Genomic DNA, 19,653 nt, shown 5'->3' on the forward strand with positions numbered 1-19,653 from the left:
TTATTCTAATATCACCCCAAACATTATTCCACACATGCAAACAAGTTCAAGGGAGCCACCAAATAGGCGTGCACGCTGCACTTTGACCCGTTATTATGTTGGTGTGAGTGTAATAAAGTTGATCGATTGAGGTTTCATTTTTCCAAAAGCAACATGGAGTCCCGCAGGACACTTGAAGCAAGTCTGACTTTATTAATCCTCGTAACCAGCAGCTACGGAGGACACTCACAACCAGGTGAGTGAGGGACGACTCAAAAGTGTTCCTTAAGAATTGACACATGATTCTACCAACAAGCTGTGAAAATCAGAGCTAGGTTTGCAAAGTCAAGATTAACATTCAATTTAGACCGATTGACCTCATACGGCGTATGAGAACTCAGTCAATAGTACTTTGTCAGTATTGTCTTGGTAAAGAGAGTAAAACAACAACAAGGTACAACCAGCTTAGCGTGGATCTTAAGTGATTGCTGTTCTGAATCTATGCAGTGCCCACTCTGAGATGGAACCAGGCTCTGGTAACGTTTCATAACCAGCTGACCGAAGAAGTGCAGGTCTTCTACACGTCAGATTACTGCTACAAGGTAGTGGACATGTACTGTCTGTCTCACCCCCCCCCCCCCATCGGTCTGGTTGTCCAGGTTGACATCAGCAAGTTTTCCATTTGTTAATGTGAGAGGTTCATGTTTGACCTACATGTTCATGCTCCAGTGCTTTAGCATGGGCCCTCCTGGAGTTGGTGGACTCACAAGAACACAATCCTGATTTTTAGTCACTAGCACGAGTGAAGCTTAGAAGAGACTGGATCATACATTTCCCATAATGCAACTCTATGACTTGACTGAGCTTCTGTTGTCAAGTAATTACTCATGTCTGTCAAACACCAAATCCTGTGTAATGCATCTTTTCAACAAAAAAAAGTCGCTGATGATGTCCTTGTAATGGTAAATAGAGGAATTTGAGGATATTTGAGGATGTCAGTTTGCTGTGAAGAGAAACCTGTATGCAGAACATAAGCTGGTACAATTCTGCACATTTCACATTGCTGTACACTGTGTGTATCGGACAAATAAACAATAGACGCCTTGAAGCCCTGTACCTTTTAATCATCATAAACATTAAGCCATTGTTTCATCCTCTGTTGTTACTTCTCAGTGCCTGTTCCAGCATCTGGTCACTGTGGAACACAACAACAATGCATCTGCTGTGGTCAGCACAAAATTCTCTCTGACTCTGGAAGTGAAATCACAGATCAGGAATGCAACTCTTTGCAGGTAACAACTTTCTAACAAAACACCGATAACATCCACCCACAATCCTCAGCGGTAAAAAGGCGGATTTAGTTTCCTGTTCACTCATCTTAACTAGTCGTGGGAGTGTATTGCCTTGTGTCCAGCCATGATATACGTAGCATGGTGGCATCCGATGATCGCATCAGCAGTCTGTGGTGATTATTTACAAGGCCGGGGGAGTAATCCTGACCTGCTTTGTGGACCTGAGTGATGCCCTCCCTTTAAACTACCTCCTTGGGTATCGATCAGGAGCCTTTTTGGGGTTAATCAGACCTGACATTCCAATATTGATGAAAAGGGCTCATTAAAGCTTCAGAGCAGCTTGTCCTGTGGAACCATCAGCGGGGATGTTAACTGGAGGAGACAGGCGGCATATTTAAGAACAATCCGGACCGACAGGACACCGGGGCAGAGCTTTCCATTTGGGGGTCACCTGTAAACATGGGGCCAGAGATTTGGTTACATGACGAGCCTCTGGTACTTTTTCATACCCTCTCAGAGGTCTGGCTGGTCTGAGCTTCCTAGATCAATGCTGAGGTCTCTAACACGACTGTGCTGCTATTGATTCCCTTTTGCTCTTTGAAAAGAAAAAAACACTCCAAGTGACAGCTAGTATGTCATCCCAACAGTGGATCAATATGAGTGTTTAATGCATGTTTTGAGGCCTGACGAGAGGTCAAAGAGATGCATTTTGAGTCTGCGGACACTAGGTGGCGCTCCCGAGCTTCACAGACTTAACACACCATTTTATGGTCAGATCCAAAGGAAAACAACAGCAAGTGGATAGAAAAGGTAATTTAATACAAGCTTCTGAGGAAATATGATTTCAAAGGGGATCAAAAAAAATAGTGTTGTTATATGTGCTTTTAAGGAAAGTGTGTCTCAATATTTCCCTGTTTTGGATACAGATGGATTCCGACATATGAAGAGGCTGGTCATTACTCGGTTTGGATCCAGATGTCCGAGGCCACCAATAACTCCAGCTGCATTTTCGCTGTGGATAAAAAACCAAACATTGTTTACATGCGTAAGTGCACAACACCAATAAGGAATATGGGATGATGATGTTCTGTAATCAGTCGCATTTGGAATAACATACTCAGAGTGAAGGGGATCGCTTCGGTGAGACACATTAACAGTAAAGGAACCCGGGTCCACGCTCAGGCCGAGCCTTTGATCCGCTCTCTACTTAATTGAGTCAGCAAAGAAGGGGATCACTCGGCTTGTCCACATCTACTGAGCAGTAACACTCCTCCATCTCCTGGGACACCATGTGTATCGATCAGATAAGACGGGCTTTCTTGAAAAGAGATAAAAGAAAAGCTTTTCTGTTTGTTCTGAAGGCCTGGCCCCACGCGTGCAGCATTGTGGGTAATACATTAGGGAGTGTAGAAGGATTAGGGCGTAATGGGATTTTGAAAGCGTCTCTCTCCATAATGTACACTGTACTTAACAATATTGCAGATTATGTTGTAGATCAGACTTTTGAGGCCAAGTAGCCATTATCCAAGCAGATGTACGGTCAGCGTGACGGCACCTCTCGCCGCGTGATGAGCTTCCATTAGCTGCGCACACCAGTGATTACACAAACTCCCCGTAGGACTCGCTCCGCCTAAGTAGCGGTCTGGTCAGCAGCTCCAGACATGTTAGAGTTGCCTTGCTAGGGAATTTCAAAGTTTACTTCAGCGTCTCGGATTGATCGGCCGTGGTTCTCTGTGGGATCATTTAATGGCTGCCGTGTTCTTCAAGGATATGTTTCTGTGCAGCTACTATCAGATGCATCCTTTAATCACGTTACTACTGTATTCTGCATTGTTCCCCAAACCACGAGTCACCTGGACTCGTGGTTTGGACGAGGACGAGCTGTGTTGAAAACGAGCTTGTTCCTTTTATAATCAATAACTAATAGAGATCTGCTGTAGTTCCACTTCATGCAGCCGAGGTGCCATATAGTGAGCACCCTTTGCTCAGAGGGGATGTCATCATGGGGATGGAGCTCAGGTGGCATGGCTGCTCTTTGTTTGTTTTTCCACTGAAGACAAACACTGAGCGTACTGTCCCCCTTATTTCCTGTGCTCTGACGCAAGAAGACCAGACTGACATCACCCAGAGCCAGTGTTATAGTTTCATCATTTGCAGCAGAGCCGTAAAATGTCTCATTGATTTTTAGTTGTTGCTGCTGCAGATGGTGGTTGAGCAATAATGTAGTCAACTTGCATTTAGAAACGTTCAAGTGTTTTTTTTAGCGTTGGACTTGTGCCTCTATATTGATCAGTGGAACTTTTTAAAGCCTTTTTGTTTCTCAAACAATAAACACATTTTGCCCAATCGTTGTTTTCTTAATTCTTTTAGCAAAACCAGACGTTTCCGTTGCTGTGTTGCTGCTGTGCACCTCAGCTCTGCCTCACTCACTCCTTTCTGTGACGCCCTGTGGCAAACCAGCTCTCTCCTCGACTCTTTGTTTTTCTCCTCCGTGTTCCAGTGTAGCATTGCATTTTCCTTTCGGTGCGCCTGCAGGCTTAGATTACACAGATGGATCGACCAGAGAGTTTTCCATTAGGTCCTTGTTTGTCACTTGAAGGATCCCCCTTGACACCGGTTGACTGACAGAGAGCCACGAGGGAGTCCAGAGGCGAGTGAAGCAGGCAGTTTAGAGTGCTAATCAGGCCTTTTACCCCTAGTCCAATCCGATTCTGATAAAGACGTACAGCATAACGTTCTTGACGTGGACTTCCAGATCAGTCAGATGGTCCAGTCTGATTACACAATCTCTTTTTCAAAACATTTCCTTTTCCTTTTTTCCAGCTCTTCTGGTGGCGGCTCTCCTAATGGCCGTACTCGCTCTCTTGTTCATCGCGAGACCCTACATCTACAGGTAACCACATGTTTTTGACATCATCCATGTTAAAAACACCTTCCTGCACTTATTCCTCCACCAGAACAGGGCAACTCAGACTTGTTCCGTTTTACAGGAGGTGCTGTGCATCCAAATGTATAAAGACCATTTGCTGCCAAGGCTCACAGCACTCAGTGGATAATGTAAGTAAAATCTGCCTCTAATGAATGCATTAGATCAGTATCTTAGTAAATGCAATGAAATGAATCAGTTGAGTGGTTTGATTGATTAGATTTAGATCAATTATAAACCAATCCAATGGAATCAGTGGCATCAGTTCAAACTGTACCATTTTTAGAAACATCTCTGTATGAACCATAAAACACACATCGTATTCGTGGATATTGTGCTTATGATAACTATTTATGGAAACCTTTATATTTTCATTCATTAAACTACTGCAGTATCTCCATGAACATTTTACATCACCACTTTTATTTCTGCACTGTAGAGAAGGATTGACTTCTAATCAAACATTAGTTGCCTCAATCTAACAGAAACATTGTATTATTGTTATTGGCAACTGCGCAGCCTGTGCTGCATACCAAAATGTCTCTGAGACTCTAGTCATCAAGACGTTTGGGAGACACTAATGGAATGATTGATACAAATGTTAGCAGAGCCAATTGTACAGAAGCGATGCAGCGCTGTGTCCGTCCAATCATCCGGCTTGTTGGCAAGAGCCGCTGTGTAATTTCGGTGAGCATGAATGGCTCCTCTCATTCTTCCATTCAAGATGTCTCTGTCTTCCATATGCGGTCTGGGTGGCATGCAGATCCATCACAACATATTAGTGCTGGTGTCTTCCTGCTCTGGCTCTTTAAACTGCTGCGTAAAGGCCAGCGAGTCGGACTAATCCAACTGAGAGGGCGGCAGGCCACAGTCGTCTCAGTGCTGCCTTCACACAGAGGGAAGAGGAGCACGGAGCACAGAGCATGACCTGAGCAGCATCCAGCACCTCCAGCATCCTTTAGACATGCCACAATTAGGGTTTTTAGTTTTGTCAGCATTTTTATTAACTTATTTTATTAAGTTATTAACTTTCAACGACTTTTTTGGGGGGGGGGGGGGGGGGGGGGCTATGTAACCGTTTAATGTGTATGTGTCCTGTGTTTTTAAACTCTCCAAGTAGAAATGGGACAAATAATATGAAAAAACACTTTGCTACAGAGCATATTAGTGCCTTTCAGCTCATTGTTTACTATTTATATTCTCTAAACTTGATTCCTGCCAAAGCATGCAGCTTTTTCGAAGCATATGGCTTCTAATAAATAAACTTCAAGCTACCTACTCAGCACCAGAATTCTGTCAGACACAGTGAGCAGCTAGCGAGCAGTGCCTGTTGGACCTAATCATCAAATGACCAAAGCCGTGACTCTAAATGAATCCTAATGTTCCTCTTTCATCACCTTTTCTCTGATTATCGTTATGAGGCAAAACCATTTAATTTTTACAAATCTGTCACTACTGCTTTGGTAGGTAGAGGTGTAACGAATGAAAAAGACAAATAGGCGTTCAGTCGTCAAATACAGAGAGTTAACGCTTGATAACACCTTGTATGAACGTGTTTAGTTGAAGGACTTGTTAACTTTCTACTCTTCTGCAGGACAGCGCAGACGATTGTGAAGCTCAGCAGAATACCACTAAAGCAAAACCAGCACGTCTGCTCTCGCTGGACACTTTCCGTGGGTATGTGCGCCATCAAAAGCCGTCCTGTTTGTCAGTCTATCACCACATGTGACTCGTTCACATGCTTATTCTTTTTAGAGCAGTCTGGGGCACGATGAAGATCTACAGACCCGATGTAATGAATAATTAGAGGGGTCACAGTCTGGCCACGGCCTCCCCTAGGCTTTGTTATCGGGCGGTGCAGCTTCGGGCGTGATTTGGGATGTGAGTGCGTCTCGGGTTTGGAACAGTGTGTTTCTGTTGGACAGGAGTGATGCATGTGATTGAATCTGGGCTCCCTGCTAGCCTTAATTGTGGCCTGGGGGGTAGACACAAAGCACGCCTCTCTGGAAACAGGATGCTGGTGTGGCTTTGACCTCCCTCTTGCCAAATAATTGATGTAATAATATCGTCAACATATCAGCACACATCCACACGGCCATAGATCTCCTGCTAAAAGGGGGAGCGAGAGGAAATCCAGCAGCACAGAGGCAGCCTCCAGCAGACAATTGGCATCTTCTCCATTGTGACTTCCTTTTTGGATGGGAAGCCATCTGAAACCACCACGCTTATGCGCCGGGCTCCAAATGCCACTAAGTTTCTATAGTTTGGGAGCTGAGTTAGTTGAGTACACTCAGAGTCCCTTCTGTTCAGTTCCCCTGACTACTTCCCACTGTTCCACTGTCTTATTGGCTGGAATATCATTCTGTGGTTTCAGGTACATCACATGTCCATATGGTTACTGCTGGAAATTGCCGTACCTGGCAACCCACATAATCCAACTATGACTCAGTGCTCCAGATTAGCGCTGCGTGGGCCTCCACAGCCGTGTGATTTATGAGCCGCACTCCCCAATAAGTCACAACTTTCTGCAGGCAGCCGACGCATCGGGGACATAAACGCTGAGACATTTCTGAAAGCAAAAGGTTTTTCTTCTGAGCTGAAAGGTTTTCCTGATCATTGCTCAGGCTGCACTGACATGATATACAGAGACCAGCGGGGTACGTTTACGCCTTCATTTTTCTAAAAGGATTCGGTTTTTAATCTTGTGCCGCGCTGCTAAAAGCCTGTCGCCGGTTTCCATACTGTTGAAAATGGCACCGTCAGTAGTTAGCACTGGTACACGACAACGAGGGAACCACGATTACAGCAAAACAGTGGATTGTCAGTTGCATTTAGCACCAGCTGGCCGACTCTGTTCATTGTTATGACTGAGCTCCAAGTTCCCCTCTGATTCAGTTTCAGATATGCTCTGATGTTTGCCCCCACAAAAAATGAACCATGGCAGTTCCACTCAAGTAGTAATTTATTATGACTAGATTGGAGGTCTGTGTGTCAGATATGGCCAGCCCAGTAGGTAACTCAATCCTCTGCAGTGTAGAGTCTAACTCTCCATTTGAATGGGGAAATGCACAAAGCTATACGCTCTAATTTGTAATGCATGTACAGTGATTCAAATCAAAGAGGCCCATAAGCGTCCATCAGCGAGTCATAACCAGTTGTCACTGCTAAAAGAAAGAGACATTCATCTATAATCTGTTTGCTATAAATCATGAACCACTGAATCCTCGACATAAACGAAGTCTATTACTAAAGTGACAAATGCTCATTGGAGAGCTTTACATGGATATTTACAACTTCAACCTGATTAGGAACCAAGAAACCACCCTGTGGTGTTTCAACCTGGATGTTATTAACTTTGGTGCAGCACAAAGCAAAGTGATGTCAGTGCACATCATATTAATTAAGCACTTAATCATAATGAGTTTCCGCTAGCGTCACGTGTCTGCAACGTTTGTAATGTTCTCCCCTTTCACGACGCCAGGGTGTTTTGATTAAAAAGACGACTAATAAGCTCTGATATTACAGGGATTTTCACCGGGCCTCATCTGGCCACTGATTTACCTCTGGTCTTTGTCACTATGGCGACTAATGGATATGTTCGTCAAAATCTAAATGATAGCCTGCATTCATATGTGTGTGTGCTGCAGAGAGAAAGACTACCGGGACACACGCTGCAAGGTTTACTCTCCTCTAATGGCCCGTTTGAGATGATAGCGGCCGATTCAAATCGCGTATCAGCAGGTTGGGGCTAAAACAGCAGTAATGGCTTTGGTCCTCCCCTTAATTGAATCCAGGCAGAAAAACAAGAGGGGGCAGAGGAAGATACAGTGCACCTTATCTGGGAATCTTGCTCTTAGAGGTTGTCCTGATCTTGTTAGGACTCTTAAAGAATCCCTCAATGATTTTTCTCTTTTGTTTTTGATTCAATAACACGGTAATTAAAAGCATAAATTCCAATATTTAAGAGGGGGAAAGGCTGGATTTTGCCTGGGAGCAAACCTCTTGCACATACAACCGTTTGCATTCCCCCACAAGTTTTGTGTTGTGTAATGGAACACACACACACACACATTCTGACATGCAACACAAACACCTCTCTTCCCTCCGGTGTCTGATCCAGTGAGGCACTCCATCACGTGTGCCGTGTTTCAGCAGCCTTGGCCGGTGCTAAACTATAAAGTGTATCATATATTAGAGGCAAAGTCTTTAGTCAGCACTCCTGCTTGGGGAGATCCAGAGGACAAGTGTTCATTTCCTGAGTGATTCATAATGCTTAGATTGCATTACCTTGCATTTGGGGTGCGACAGAATAAAAAGCCCCTCCTCTGGTCGCTTCGATTCAAAACTTGACATTGTTTTTTACATATTAGAAAAAATATATTAACTTTTTCTGCTTTATTTATAATAGTTTGACAACCATTTTCACCCATATTTCCATCATTCCCTAGTGGGTGACGGTTTCTCCGGGTCCTGGTGATTTATTCTGAAGTGTGCCATAGTGCAGACTCACTGTAATGTGTTTGCAGGTTTTCCCTGATTGTGATGGTGTTTGTGAACTACGGAGGAGGAGGCTACTGGTTCTTTCAGCATGAGCCTTGGAATGGTTGAGTTTTCTTTCTGTTCATCTGCAATTCAATGTTTCTAGGAAGGATCCAATAGCTTGCCCATGAATGTACGACCTCTTTCACATGACGCCAAATACGAAATGAATGTGTTAAGTCATTATTCAATTGCAGCTTTCTCCTCATCATATCTGTAACACTTTCTGACCTGTCTAATTAGGATGAATTCTCAAGTCTGAAGTCTCAAATCAATCCCACGTTATGCCATTCCTCAAATGACGCACAATCCAAAGATTATGATTGTTATTAACAACCAGGGAGGAGACGAGAAAGAGTCTAAATGGCTGCTAGGAGGGTTCGGGAGGGGCAGTGAAGGTGCTCTAGAGGTGGCCTGGAGCAAGGCACCTCTGACTCAAAGAGGTGAAAGGTCAAAGCAATGTAAATATCTGTTAACAAAAGTTTTCAAAAAGAAAAAATGGCACTAAACTTTCATAGAAATCCATGTGATTTGTTGAGGGGTGTTCTAAATTTAACTCCTATAATAGCCTCCTTTCCACATCTACAATGATGTATTGATTTCAGGGGAGGTTAAATTAATCTTCTTTTTGCTTCTGTAAACATTTATCCACATTTGGAAAATGGAAAGTTAATAACTGAAGCTACACATAAAGGACATAACACTGTTCTTAATTATACTGGTTTTCATTTTGGATTGCAGAGAGTAGAAAAGAGCAAGAACTGTGTACTGGGTTTAACAACATTCAATGCAGATTTCTGTGTTTCTATTGACACTAATACAGGCTTCTGGGTTTATTGCAGGTCTAACTTTGGCCAGTCTCGTCATGCCATGGTATGTCTGCCAAAGAGGTCTTTCATATATTTTAATATGAACGTTTGTGTGTATGTGTTGTGTTTTCACGGCCCAATACTGTTATGTCTTCTAGGTTTGTGTTTGTTATCGGGACTTCAGTGGTGTTAGCTTTCACGTCCATGCAGAGGAGAGGAGTCAGCCGCCTGCAGCTGCTGCGCAAAATCTCTTGGAGGACAGTGGTACTCATGATGATCGGCTTCTGCTTCCTGAACTACTCTCCCATTGACGGATCACGTAGGTCCAAATACTTTTTGTTTTGTTCTGAAAAAGAAATGAAAAAAATGACCTAAGATCAACAATTTTGACAGATTCTGGAAAAAAAATTTCAAGATTCATTCCATATTATTTCATAGAAACCTGCAAAAAAAGCTAGATAAATGAATGAGGATGATGGCAAATATGATCTGCGGCACATATTAAAGCCTTGATTAATTTATGACTACACTTTTTCTTGACTTACCTTTTTAGCGAACTGAATAAGTTTAGGTTTTCTGGCTGTTACTGACATTAAAAAAAATCTGTAGACTGATTGATAATTTTATTGAAAATAATCACTAGCTGCTGATCATAAACACTATATGTAATGTAGCTTATATTTGGTATTTTCCTAATATGCACAAACTGAAATTGAAGACAATGATGTTTTGATGCAGATGTGTGATACAAGCCAAAGCTGAAAGGCTGTGTCGAGGTTAAAGGGGGGGGGGGTGCAGCTGAAAAATCCACCTGGGGATACACAGGGCGCCCTGCACACATTAGCCATCCCCAGTGCTAATGGACTTTCCTGGGCGAATGCCTGCGTAACTGGGTTAACAAAAATATTATTATTGTGTGTGCAGTCTCAAAACCCAGCACCAGGGGACGTTTAACAGAGGCAGATTGGGCAAAAACAACCGCTGTGTAATGGACAATTACAAACAGATAGTGTTACACTCTTCAGCCCCATGCAGCTGCTGCACAGGCTGCTGCTGCAGCTCATAACACCATGGTGACTTCTCCCACAAACTGCAGCTTTGCCCTCCATCTACAAGGACGTTCTCGGAAGTTCAGTGCCAGCGTCTGGTCTAATAAGCGAGTGGAGTCATTTTGGCTCAATACGTTAAAACCATTCCAATGTCAGAGGGACGGGGGAAGGTGTTAACCTTTAACACAAACTGTGACTCGTTTCGAATGAACGCCTCTACGGTTAGATCATTGTTGTCATAGCAGTGACCTTGAGCCATTGTTGGTTATTTCATTTCCCTCAAATGACAGACTGGCACACTCCGTTACTGGTTGCACCATTAGAAAGCACTTGATTTAATGGGTGTAATTCACATTCAATTAGGTCAACTCTTTGGGGTGGAGGTAAACACGTGGCTCTTTCTCTGGATCGTGTCAAAAACACGATTTGGCTGCAGCCGACAATGAGTTTTCAATATCTAATCTTACTTAACATCTTTTTGGAATGGTGACAAGTTCCAGGGGAAGATGAAGTCACAAAGCCAGATTCAACGCCTACTGATGTGTGGTCTTCAGAGGATGTTTAAATCAAAAAATCTCTCTTTTTTTAAAGTTTTTAGTTCAGGTATCTGTTCTATTTCTTCATGACTTTATTCTGTTCTGCTCACTTCCACCATAGAATCATTGTATTATTCAATCAATGACTGAAAGTGCTCAGAGAGAGGATGCAGACAGCAGGGCTTTCTCTTCCTGAACGATACTGAGCATCACAAAGAGTCTCAGTTGCACACCCAAAGAAACCCTTATATGGATTCATTCGAAAGTTAAACAAAATGTTGTTAGTTTTACAGTGTTTTTATTTAGGAGGCACACGTGTGTGGGGACACAGATGCAGTTAGTTATCCGGGTGGATGTGTAACCTGCACCTTTAACAAATGTGTCATAAGTAGGAGCTTCCTCTTTTCCTATGAAAGGAGAGATTTCCGCCTCTCTTTCATTTGTCCGGATCAATGATTGGGATTACACTGTTTTCATGGCACTTTGTGCGCCATAGAGGTTTTCAATTAACTAATGTGTAGATTACCATCAATCTCTCGACCAAAAAAACCCTTTTTGTGATAACTGTGAATCTTTGATTAGCCTCCCAGGTTCTGGACACCGTTTCCCCTTGTGGCGAGCTGTCCATCATCCTTCAGGAAGTAGTGATGTGGTGGAACGATAAAGCAGATGTTCCCATGTCCTCCACTATCAATCTCCTGATTTATAATCTGCTCAGATCAGCAGGAAAGGCTTCACACCACTGAGTTGTATCTGTGCTTGTACGTAGGGTCCTGTATTCATTGTGGGCCATCAATGCTAGTAGTAGTCGTTCATGCTGTGTTTTCTGACTGTGTTTCAGTGTCCTGGTCCTGGCTGAGGGTCCCTGGGGTGCTGCAGCGTCTGGGCTTCACCTACTTTGTTCTGGCTCTCATGCAGACTTTCTGGGGCCAGAAAGAAATCTCACTGAGAGCGGTCAGCAGCTCTGTCAAGGCCATTTTAGTCATTACACACCAGGGGAACAAAGGAAACAAAACATCAATAAAATTCCAATTTTTCTGCCAAAATGCACCTTGGGTTCCTTCGTCCATTGTTATTGCTGGAAAAACTGGCCAAACATGCAAAGTACAGTTGTTAAACAGTGTCTAAGAAGATTATTTGTGTGCTATGATGCAGACTCGCTGGTGGAACCCCGTCCAGGACGTGGCCCTTTACTGGCCCCAGTGGCTGATTATCATCCTGCTTGAGGCTCTGTGGCTCTGTATCACTTTTCTCATGCCCGTACCCGATTGCCCCACGTGAGTCAAAAAACAAGATTCCCACTGTCTTCTAACTGATCGAGTGCAATCCTCCCATTAATCTACTGCGCACATATGCTAAAAGAGTAAATCTCTTGGTGCTGAGTTAATCTCCAGTTGGGGCTGCACGCAGCGGTGTTAATGTGCACCTTGTGTTGCTGGTGTTATGAACCGCTGTGATTTATGGGCCTGTGGTGGATGCTTCAGAGGGCATAATTAGCCAATCTCAGTCTGTCATGTGCAATAAGAGGAGTGGAGGCAGAGGATCTATCTTCCTCGCTCGGCGTGTTCTGCTCAGCGCTGCTTTTCTCTCTGTGCCCCCCCCCCCTCTGTATCCCCTATTTCTGTGACCCTGCATGGTATCAGTGCTGGAATAGTATGAGAGCAAATAGTTGCAGTGTATCTTCAAACATTCAATTGTTGTCTTTTTTTGTAGAATGTGAGGAATGCTAATGATGTGTTTTATTTATAGGCGTCCTGAAGGACATTTTGAAGGCTTAGTTAAAATTGAGCAGCAGTGAATCATAAAATCATGCTCACAGAAACATACAATAATAATTGGATGTATTGATTACTGAGTGGATACACAGTGAGAGAGAGTTCCACAGGCGCGATGTGGAACTGGTGAAAGTCTAGACGCCATGGGAGTCTACAATATGCTGTGAACACAAATGTCCTACAAGGCTGAGACCAATCACACAGAGAAACCTGCCTGAGGAACTGTGTGCCTCCTCTTTGCATTTTGTTTAATCATTTAACTATTCTATCATTTTTCATTTTGGTACTTTGTCAATACTTAGAGATCTGCTCTTTATACCGTTCTGTATTGTTTGCCACCAGAGGGTATTTGGGGGCTGGTGGAATCGGTGATTACGGTCTTTACCCAAACTGCACTGGGGGCGCGGCGGGGTACATTGATAGGTTGATGTTTGGTAAAAACCTATACAGATACCCCACATGCAAAGTAAGAACTTTTTCAAACAACGTCCTTTTTTTCATTTATTCATGTATAAAAACCTTGCAGGTGAAGTTAAAATAACTGCTCTTCTTTTATTTCTTCTTTTTTACCCCAGGAAATATATCACACCACGCAGCCTTTTGACCCAGAGGGTGTTCTGGGTACAATCAACTCCATTGTCATTGGATTCCTGGGGATGCAGGTAGGCTGGATCATGTTACTTGCTTTTTTAAGTTGTCAGTATAATTTGTTTTTATTAGTTCCAAATTTCCCATTCTTTGTAGAAGGAGTAATGTGTTGATACTGTATTTTGCAAATGTATTTCATGATATCTGATATTTCATTAGTGACTCTTAAACCATTTTAAATTCACATTTGAAAACTTCCTGGGTTTTTTTCCACAAAAAGTGCCAGTGAGTATAATCCCAGAACCAAATATTTACTGGGAAGAGACGTGCAACTGAAAATGGAAAACGTTTTAACTAGCATTTCCAAGTATTTTTCTTGCCACTGTTGCAATTGAACTGTTCTCCATTCCCAAAGAACATAAAGTACCAAAAAAAACTGGATCTGTTTCCAGAAAGATATATTTTCTTTTGTATTTCACTAATATCTATATTTCAACACTTTGATCAAACAAATTTGTATTGCAAGAGATTCTTAACGAGATTCTGAAAATCTGGTAAATCTAATTGTATCTGTACGTCTGGCTATAATTAATGTTCTATGGCGCTCTTTTTGAGCAGCAGGGTATTACCATTGTTTTCTAGTATCGAGTACCTTGCATAACCAGAAAAGGGAGAACAACTCAGGAAATCCATCTAAAGCACAAACGTTCACATCCACACCTCCTACCACTGGTTTACTCTGTAAGCAAAGACGGCTTCCCGCCTAGAACCCCCCCCCCCCACACACACACACACACCCACACACCCACACACACACACACACACCCCTCTACGCCTCTTCTTCCCCTTGTTGATGAGAAAATGTTATGCGGAAAAAATGAGGAGAGAGCTTTTGGACTTCAGACTTCATCTCCTGGTGGTGACCGTGTCCCTTATAACCATTTGTGTTGTGGGAAGAAGCCATGCTAGAGCAGCCACATTGCTCAATCCCCAGTGGGCGGTCAGCGCGCAGCCCTTCAGTCAGCGGGTCTTAGACGACACGCCAGGTGCCCGCTGCCCTCCTCTGTGCTCGCCCGTGCTAATGTCCTCGGCTGAAGCGTATTCATCATCACCAAATTAATCAGAGGGTGTGGATGACTTCCATTGCACATCTGGCTCAACAGGATGGGAGAAATGTGACCCCCATGTCAGGGACGCGCCATCGACACCCACGTCCCAGGCTTATTTGGTTACCCGGGGACAAATACGTGTCCCCACCGGTTGTTGGTGTTTACATTGTATTTCCATGAAATTGAGTTGTGGTGTCTCTGCCTCCTTCTACAACAGGCCGGGAAAATTATCATCTTCTACAAGGGGAAGACCATCTCCATTCTCTGTCGATTCCTAGTGTGGGCCGCCATCCTGGTACGTTCCATCACATGGAGGCTTTAAACCCATCTGGTAAAGTAAATGACTAAAAGAAAAGTAAAACAAAGACATAGTTCTTCCTGTGTGAATCACACGGAACAGAGCACTTTTATGCTTTTAGCCAGAGCTGTCAAACCCATTCATTAGCAGGACTTAGTTGAGGACATGTGTGTGATCTTGGTACAATTAAACCACATCCATGTGTGGCCGTGTTTACCGGGCAGGCATGGCTATCCAGGGCCTCTGGGCCATATACATTGTCCGTCATTGCCTCACATGTGGTTTTAGATTAAAGAGGTTTTGCATATAGTCCAATCAATAGCATCCGATGAAGAGAATGGCTAATTCATAAACCTGCACACTAAGTATTTACAAACCAATCACATGACAGTATGAACACAATGGAATAACAGACGCAGATCAAAGTCCATTCAAACCCAGAGTAAAAAGTCGAATTTCTTTATAAATCTGTGAAGACATTATTTGTGGTTATATTTGTTTTGGATCTGTGTTCATTCTGGGTGGTCTCAAAACAGAAGAAGAGGCAAGCTGGTCCCTATTTCATTGAGAGGGGGAATGCGTCCCACGGGGAGAAGCCAAGTGTTATACGAGACAGCCCGTTTTGCATTTCTTAACCTGACAGGAGGCTGCGAAGTCTACTCTAACGAGATTGACAGATATCCGTGTAGAAAGGCCGGCCCAGTTGTGCTTGGTACGTACAGTAGGATGCAGAAGAGATGTAGCCCGTTCCTAGCAGGAACCTGCACGCGGGGGACGATACATCCTGAGCTGAAGCGCTGCGACCTGAAGCGATGACGGAGCCGGAGGAGCCGGCTCCGTCACCCAGCCTTTGAAATCAAACTGTGAAGGATGAAAAGGAGTGGCCTGTAGAAAAATACAGACGCAGATCCAATTAGTATAAGGTTATGTGGTTGTTGCACATTACACTGCCTTTTTTTTACTGTTTTAAACAGCCTTAAAATAAGTAAACCGTTTAGTCCATCATCCATTAACACTACAACTATATATTATTATTCAATGGGTGTAATGGGTTCAATGTCAATGAACTAAATCCAATACAAGAAGCCCAGTAGCTGAGGAATGGGTCTTTTGTACTTGTAATCAGGAAGAATCTTGTTCATATTTGTGAGAATCAATTGAAATTCTGTTGTAGGAATTTAATGTTGTTAACCTCAATTCAAAAATGACAAATCTCCTCATTATTCTCCCAGTGTTGAATCTTATTGACTCTCATTGTGGGAGTGACTGGAGGGAGGCGAAATATATTAGACCCATTTGGCTTCTCCCAGAGGCACAGAGTGATAAAGTAACATTAGGCTTTTATGTTTTCCCCATGTATGTCCTGCATGGTTCACCGGCTTATGCTACATAGATGGCGAGGCTGCTCCTCAAGATTGTGATGCTGGAGATGTTTTATTCAGGATCACACAGCGTTTAGTCATTGATCTAGGGACTTCAAATCCTGCTTAAGTGAAATGGTGAATAACAATAAAAGAGATTTTCTCGTGTTGCAATGGTTGATAGAGAGAGCTGGCCATCTTTTATCTTCATCTACGTAGCTATTCCAATAAGAGTAAATCTCTTTTTTAGTCCCACAAAAGATAGAAAACAAAGTGTGTTTTAATGATTGTTCTGCTCTTCATACTGACTTTTCTAACACGATTTTGCCAGAAAGGGGAGGCGGTGCGGAGCTGAACTGCCTCTGGTTTAAGACATGTGCTCTTGACATTAGCAGGTCTTCTCAGTGGAGCATGGAACTCAGTTCTGCAGGCATTCAACCACAGGATTGCTATTATGCACAGGAGGTTCCCCAGAACCAGAATGTGTTACATACAGTCAAAAACAAGCCAGGTTTTACACCACAGCTATCTGTGGTTTGATTTTTAGTGTCCGATTGATATTCAGGGGTTGGCCATGCATCTTCCTAATAAACAACAGTCCCTGTTAATTAAAATCCAACGATCAGGCTCCAGAAGTTAGATTGAAATTGAGCGATTGCCCCACATACCAGCCCCGTCCCACATCCTGCTGCCTGGATAGCCTGGAGACTCAATCCAGCCCCGGATAGGCTATTTCCACACAATCGATTCTGTCATCTATACACATGATGGATATGCACCTAACAAGCATGTTTGGGCTCTGATCCACTGCTCCGAGTTTCTCTGTGGAGCACAAAATGTTTCCTCAAGTCTCAAATCCTGTGTAATAGATGATACAATAGTGATTTCATTGATAAAATAGTTCTAGAGTTCTTACACAGTTTCTCTGTGTTGTGGCAGATAAGACTGTGGAGTTGTCTTCAGGTGTGATCCTGTGGCTGTATTCGATATGTACAACAGTCCAGTGTGGAGGATCAAATTGGCTTGTTTGCATTCCGATATTGAGTGGATGGAACTTACGTACATCTGACTTTCAGCTAATCGGTTCATCTGCCAAAATGTCTTTATTCTGTTGCCTCACTTTTTAGCAGCCCAGTACTGCTTGCTTTATCGCCCTCCATCGATTTGAAATCTGTTTCATTTCCACCCTCAGGGAATCTCTACAGCCATCCTTTCTAAGTGCACACGAGACGAAGGATTTATACCTGTCAATAAAAACCTTTGGTAAGTGCTTCCTGACCCTCTAAATCCAGCCACTTTTCCTCACAAAGGAAAGGATGGGTTTCCAACAGGCACAAATCAAGGCAGCTGAAACACGCGTTTACTTACCTCTAACGACAGCTACGACGGTAAATAATCACCAGCGCAGTCGGGAGTGTGAGGTGGAGCGGTTACACATCCTCACAACATGATCACTCTTCCTTTCAGCCAGGAAAATAAAGAATGCTTTATCCTCCCCACTCACTCACAACACATTTCACCAGGTCTGTGTGATGGAATGGGATCAGGCTCTGGGAAAATCATCTCTATAACCGCAGTGTTGTCTAAAACCCTCCAAAGCTGTCATGTGCGTTTTTGGTAAAACAAGGTGTGGCATCTTGATAAGTGTGTATAATGATTTAGCATGAAATACAGAGTAAATAACTTTACGACCTATGCATTTGCTCCCCCTTAATATGATGTGAATCATTTTAATGTTGCAGTAGGAAGAATGCCATTTCATTTGGGATGTGTAAGCAAATTCTTCACGATGTTCCGCAGAGGCCCCCGCTAGCGCTGTGCTCATCCCTCGCCATTACCTGCCTGGCTTTTATAGGCAGTTCATCATACACAGGTTATTGAGCTCTTCAGTACGCGTCCCTGCCTGGATGTCTAGAAGTAATTAACTCCCAGCTAAGAATCCTTTTTGGCCCCATTTCAGCTGAGATAAAAAAAATAAAAAAATTAAAGAGCCCACATCAAGGAGGCTCCGGGAGGCTGCCATTTTACATCAGATGGTATTACATCAAACATTCTTGCACTTAGGTACAGACTGGGACACGGAGGGCTGGCCCAGCTCCACGGGGCACGTGCCAAAGATCCAGCGCTGATGCTTTGGACCAATCCAGCAAACCGTCCTGCAGTCTGCTGGATTGGCTTGAGACCCCTGGGTGTTATTTAGGTGCAGCACAGGATTGATTGACTCTGATTTTACAAACTCGTGCACACCCCAGCGCTTACATCTCAGCGACGCCTGTAGATGAACCGCAGTTGAAATTGACGTGTGACGGTCTGTGCCCCCAGGTCGTTGTCCTTTGTGTTGTGTGCGGGCTGCTTCTCCTTCCTGCTGCTGGGAGGCATGTACTTTGTCATCGATGTTAAGGGCTGGTGGGGCGGACAGCCATTCATATACCCAGGTACCGTTGGCCCACAAATCAGGGGCTCAATGCATCACACTGGTTCATTCTGCCTGGGGTACAACAACAACCCATCAGAAGCATCATCAATTCTGACATATAAGAGCAGACAAAAAACAGTTTAACATGTTTTTGTTTAGTGTCGGCCAGCAGGAGGCAAGCAGTTAAAATGGTTACTGTCAAATGTAACTTTGTTTTCAATGTTTTAGAAGTTTGCCTAATTGCCCCAATGTACAATATATTTTGTCAGAATACAGGTTTTCAAATCTCACAATACTTTACATTAAGATAGAGCATTCCTGTTGAGCAACAACTTGAGTTTGACGCTTATCCTCTCCTCCTCAGGGATGAACTCCATCTTTGTCTATGTTGGCCACACTATGCTGGGCTACTACTTCCCGTTCAGCTGGGAGATGCGCTTCCAGCAGGACCACTGGGAGTGGCTTTTCCAAGGCCTGTGGGGAACGTCTCTGTGGGTGCTCGCCGCTTACCTGCTCTACAGAAAGAAATTCTTCCTCAAAATATAAACCGGGATCATCGTGTGTCCCTTTCACGTTTCATTTTACTCTATTTTCTCATTTTTTTTGCTGAACAAACACTATTCATGTAGAAATATATTGATTATCAAAACATCAGAATGCTAAATCTGGCTATACAACATGCTCAGGTGCATTTGAATGAACTGTACCGATGAACCTCTCATAGAGCAAGCAGCTCAAAGACGGTGCTTCAGGTTTTTGTCAAGCTAAAGCCATTAAAGCAATGCCTATCTTCCAAAGAAGATGTCTGATTCATTGTCCGTGCGGGCAGCTGAGGATTTATTTGACGCCACTTGTTTTGTGCACTGAATAGACTGATTAAATCAAATACACTGAGGTAGTACTTAACAAATTAGGACGAGTGATTCCACTACACACCAGGCCGGCCATTATGAGTCTGTTGCCATGGCCACTCCTT

General features: G+C 43.5%; 1 protein-coding gene across 1 annotated transcript; it reads left to right on the plus strand.

The window, feature by feature from the left end:
- Window positions 1-118: 118 nt before the first annotated feature.
- si:dkey-192p21.6 (uncharacterized protein LOC565246 homolog) lies at window positions 119-19,600 on the plus strand. Its single transcript, XM_037466571.2, has 18 exons — window positions 119-235; window positions 487-581; window positions 1,153-1,271; window positions 2,198-2,316; window positions 4,095-4,164; window positions 4,262-4,328; window positions 5,792-5,874; window positions 8,724-8,800; window positions 9,579-9,609; window positions 9,704-9,864; window positions 11,972-12,084; window positions 12,286-12,407; window positions 13,248-13,371; window positions 13,481-13,567; window positions 14,820-14,897; window positions 17,454-17,524; window positions 18,584-18,696; window positions 19,042-19,600. The coding sequence occupies exons 1-18, from the start codon at window positions 154-156 to the stop codon at window positions 19,221-19,223; spliced, it is 1,794 nt and encodes a 597-aa protein (XP_037322468.2). The 5' UTR covers window positions 119-153; the 3' UTR covers window positions 19,224-19,600.
- Window positions 19,601-19,653: the final 53 nt, after the last annotated feature.

The sequence above is a fragment of the Pungitius pungitius genome, chromosome 13 (assembly GCF_949316345.1).
Source record: "Pungitius pungitius chromosome 13, fPunPun2.1, whole genome shotgun sequence".
Taxonomy (NCBI): domain Eukaryota; kingdom Metazoa; phylum Chordata; class Actinopteri; order Perciformes; family Gasterosteidae; genus Pungitius; species Pungitius pungitius.

Excerpts from the sequence above, each read along its gene's own strand:
- si:dkey-192p21.6 (XM_037466571.2), top strand. The coding sequence starts at position 154 with ATGGAGTCCCGCAGGACACTTGAAGCAAGTCTGACTTTATTAATCCTC. Across the intron at positions 4,329-5,791 it reads CACAGCACTCAGTGGATAAT|GACAGCGCAGACGATTGTGA; the intron begins GTAAGTAAAATC and ends ACTCTTCTGCAG. Across the intron at positions 12,085-12,285 it reads AAGAAATCTCACTGAGAGCG|ACTCGCTGGTGGAACCCCGT; the intron begins GTCAGCAGCTCT and ends GCTATGATGCAG.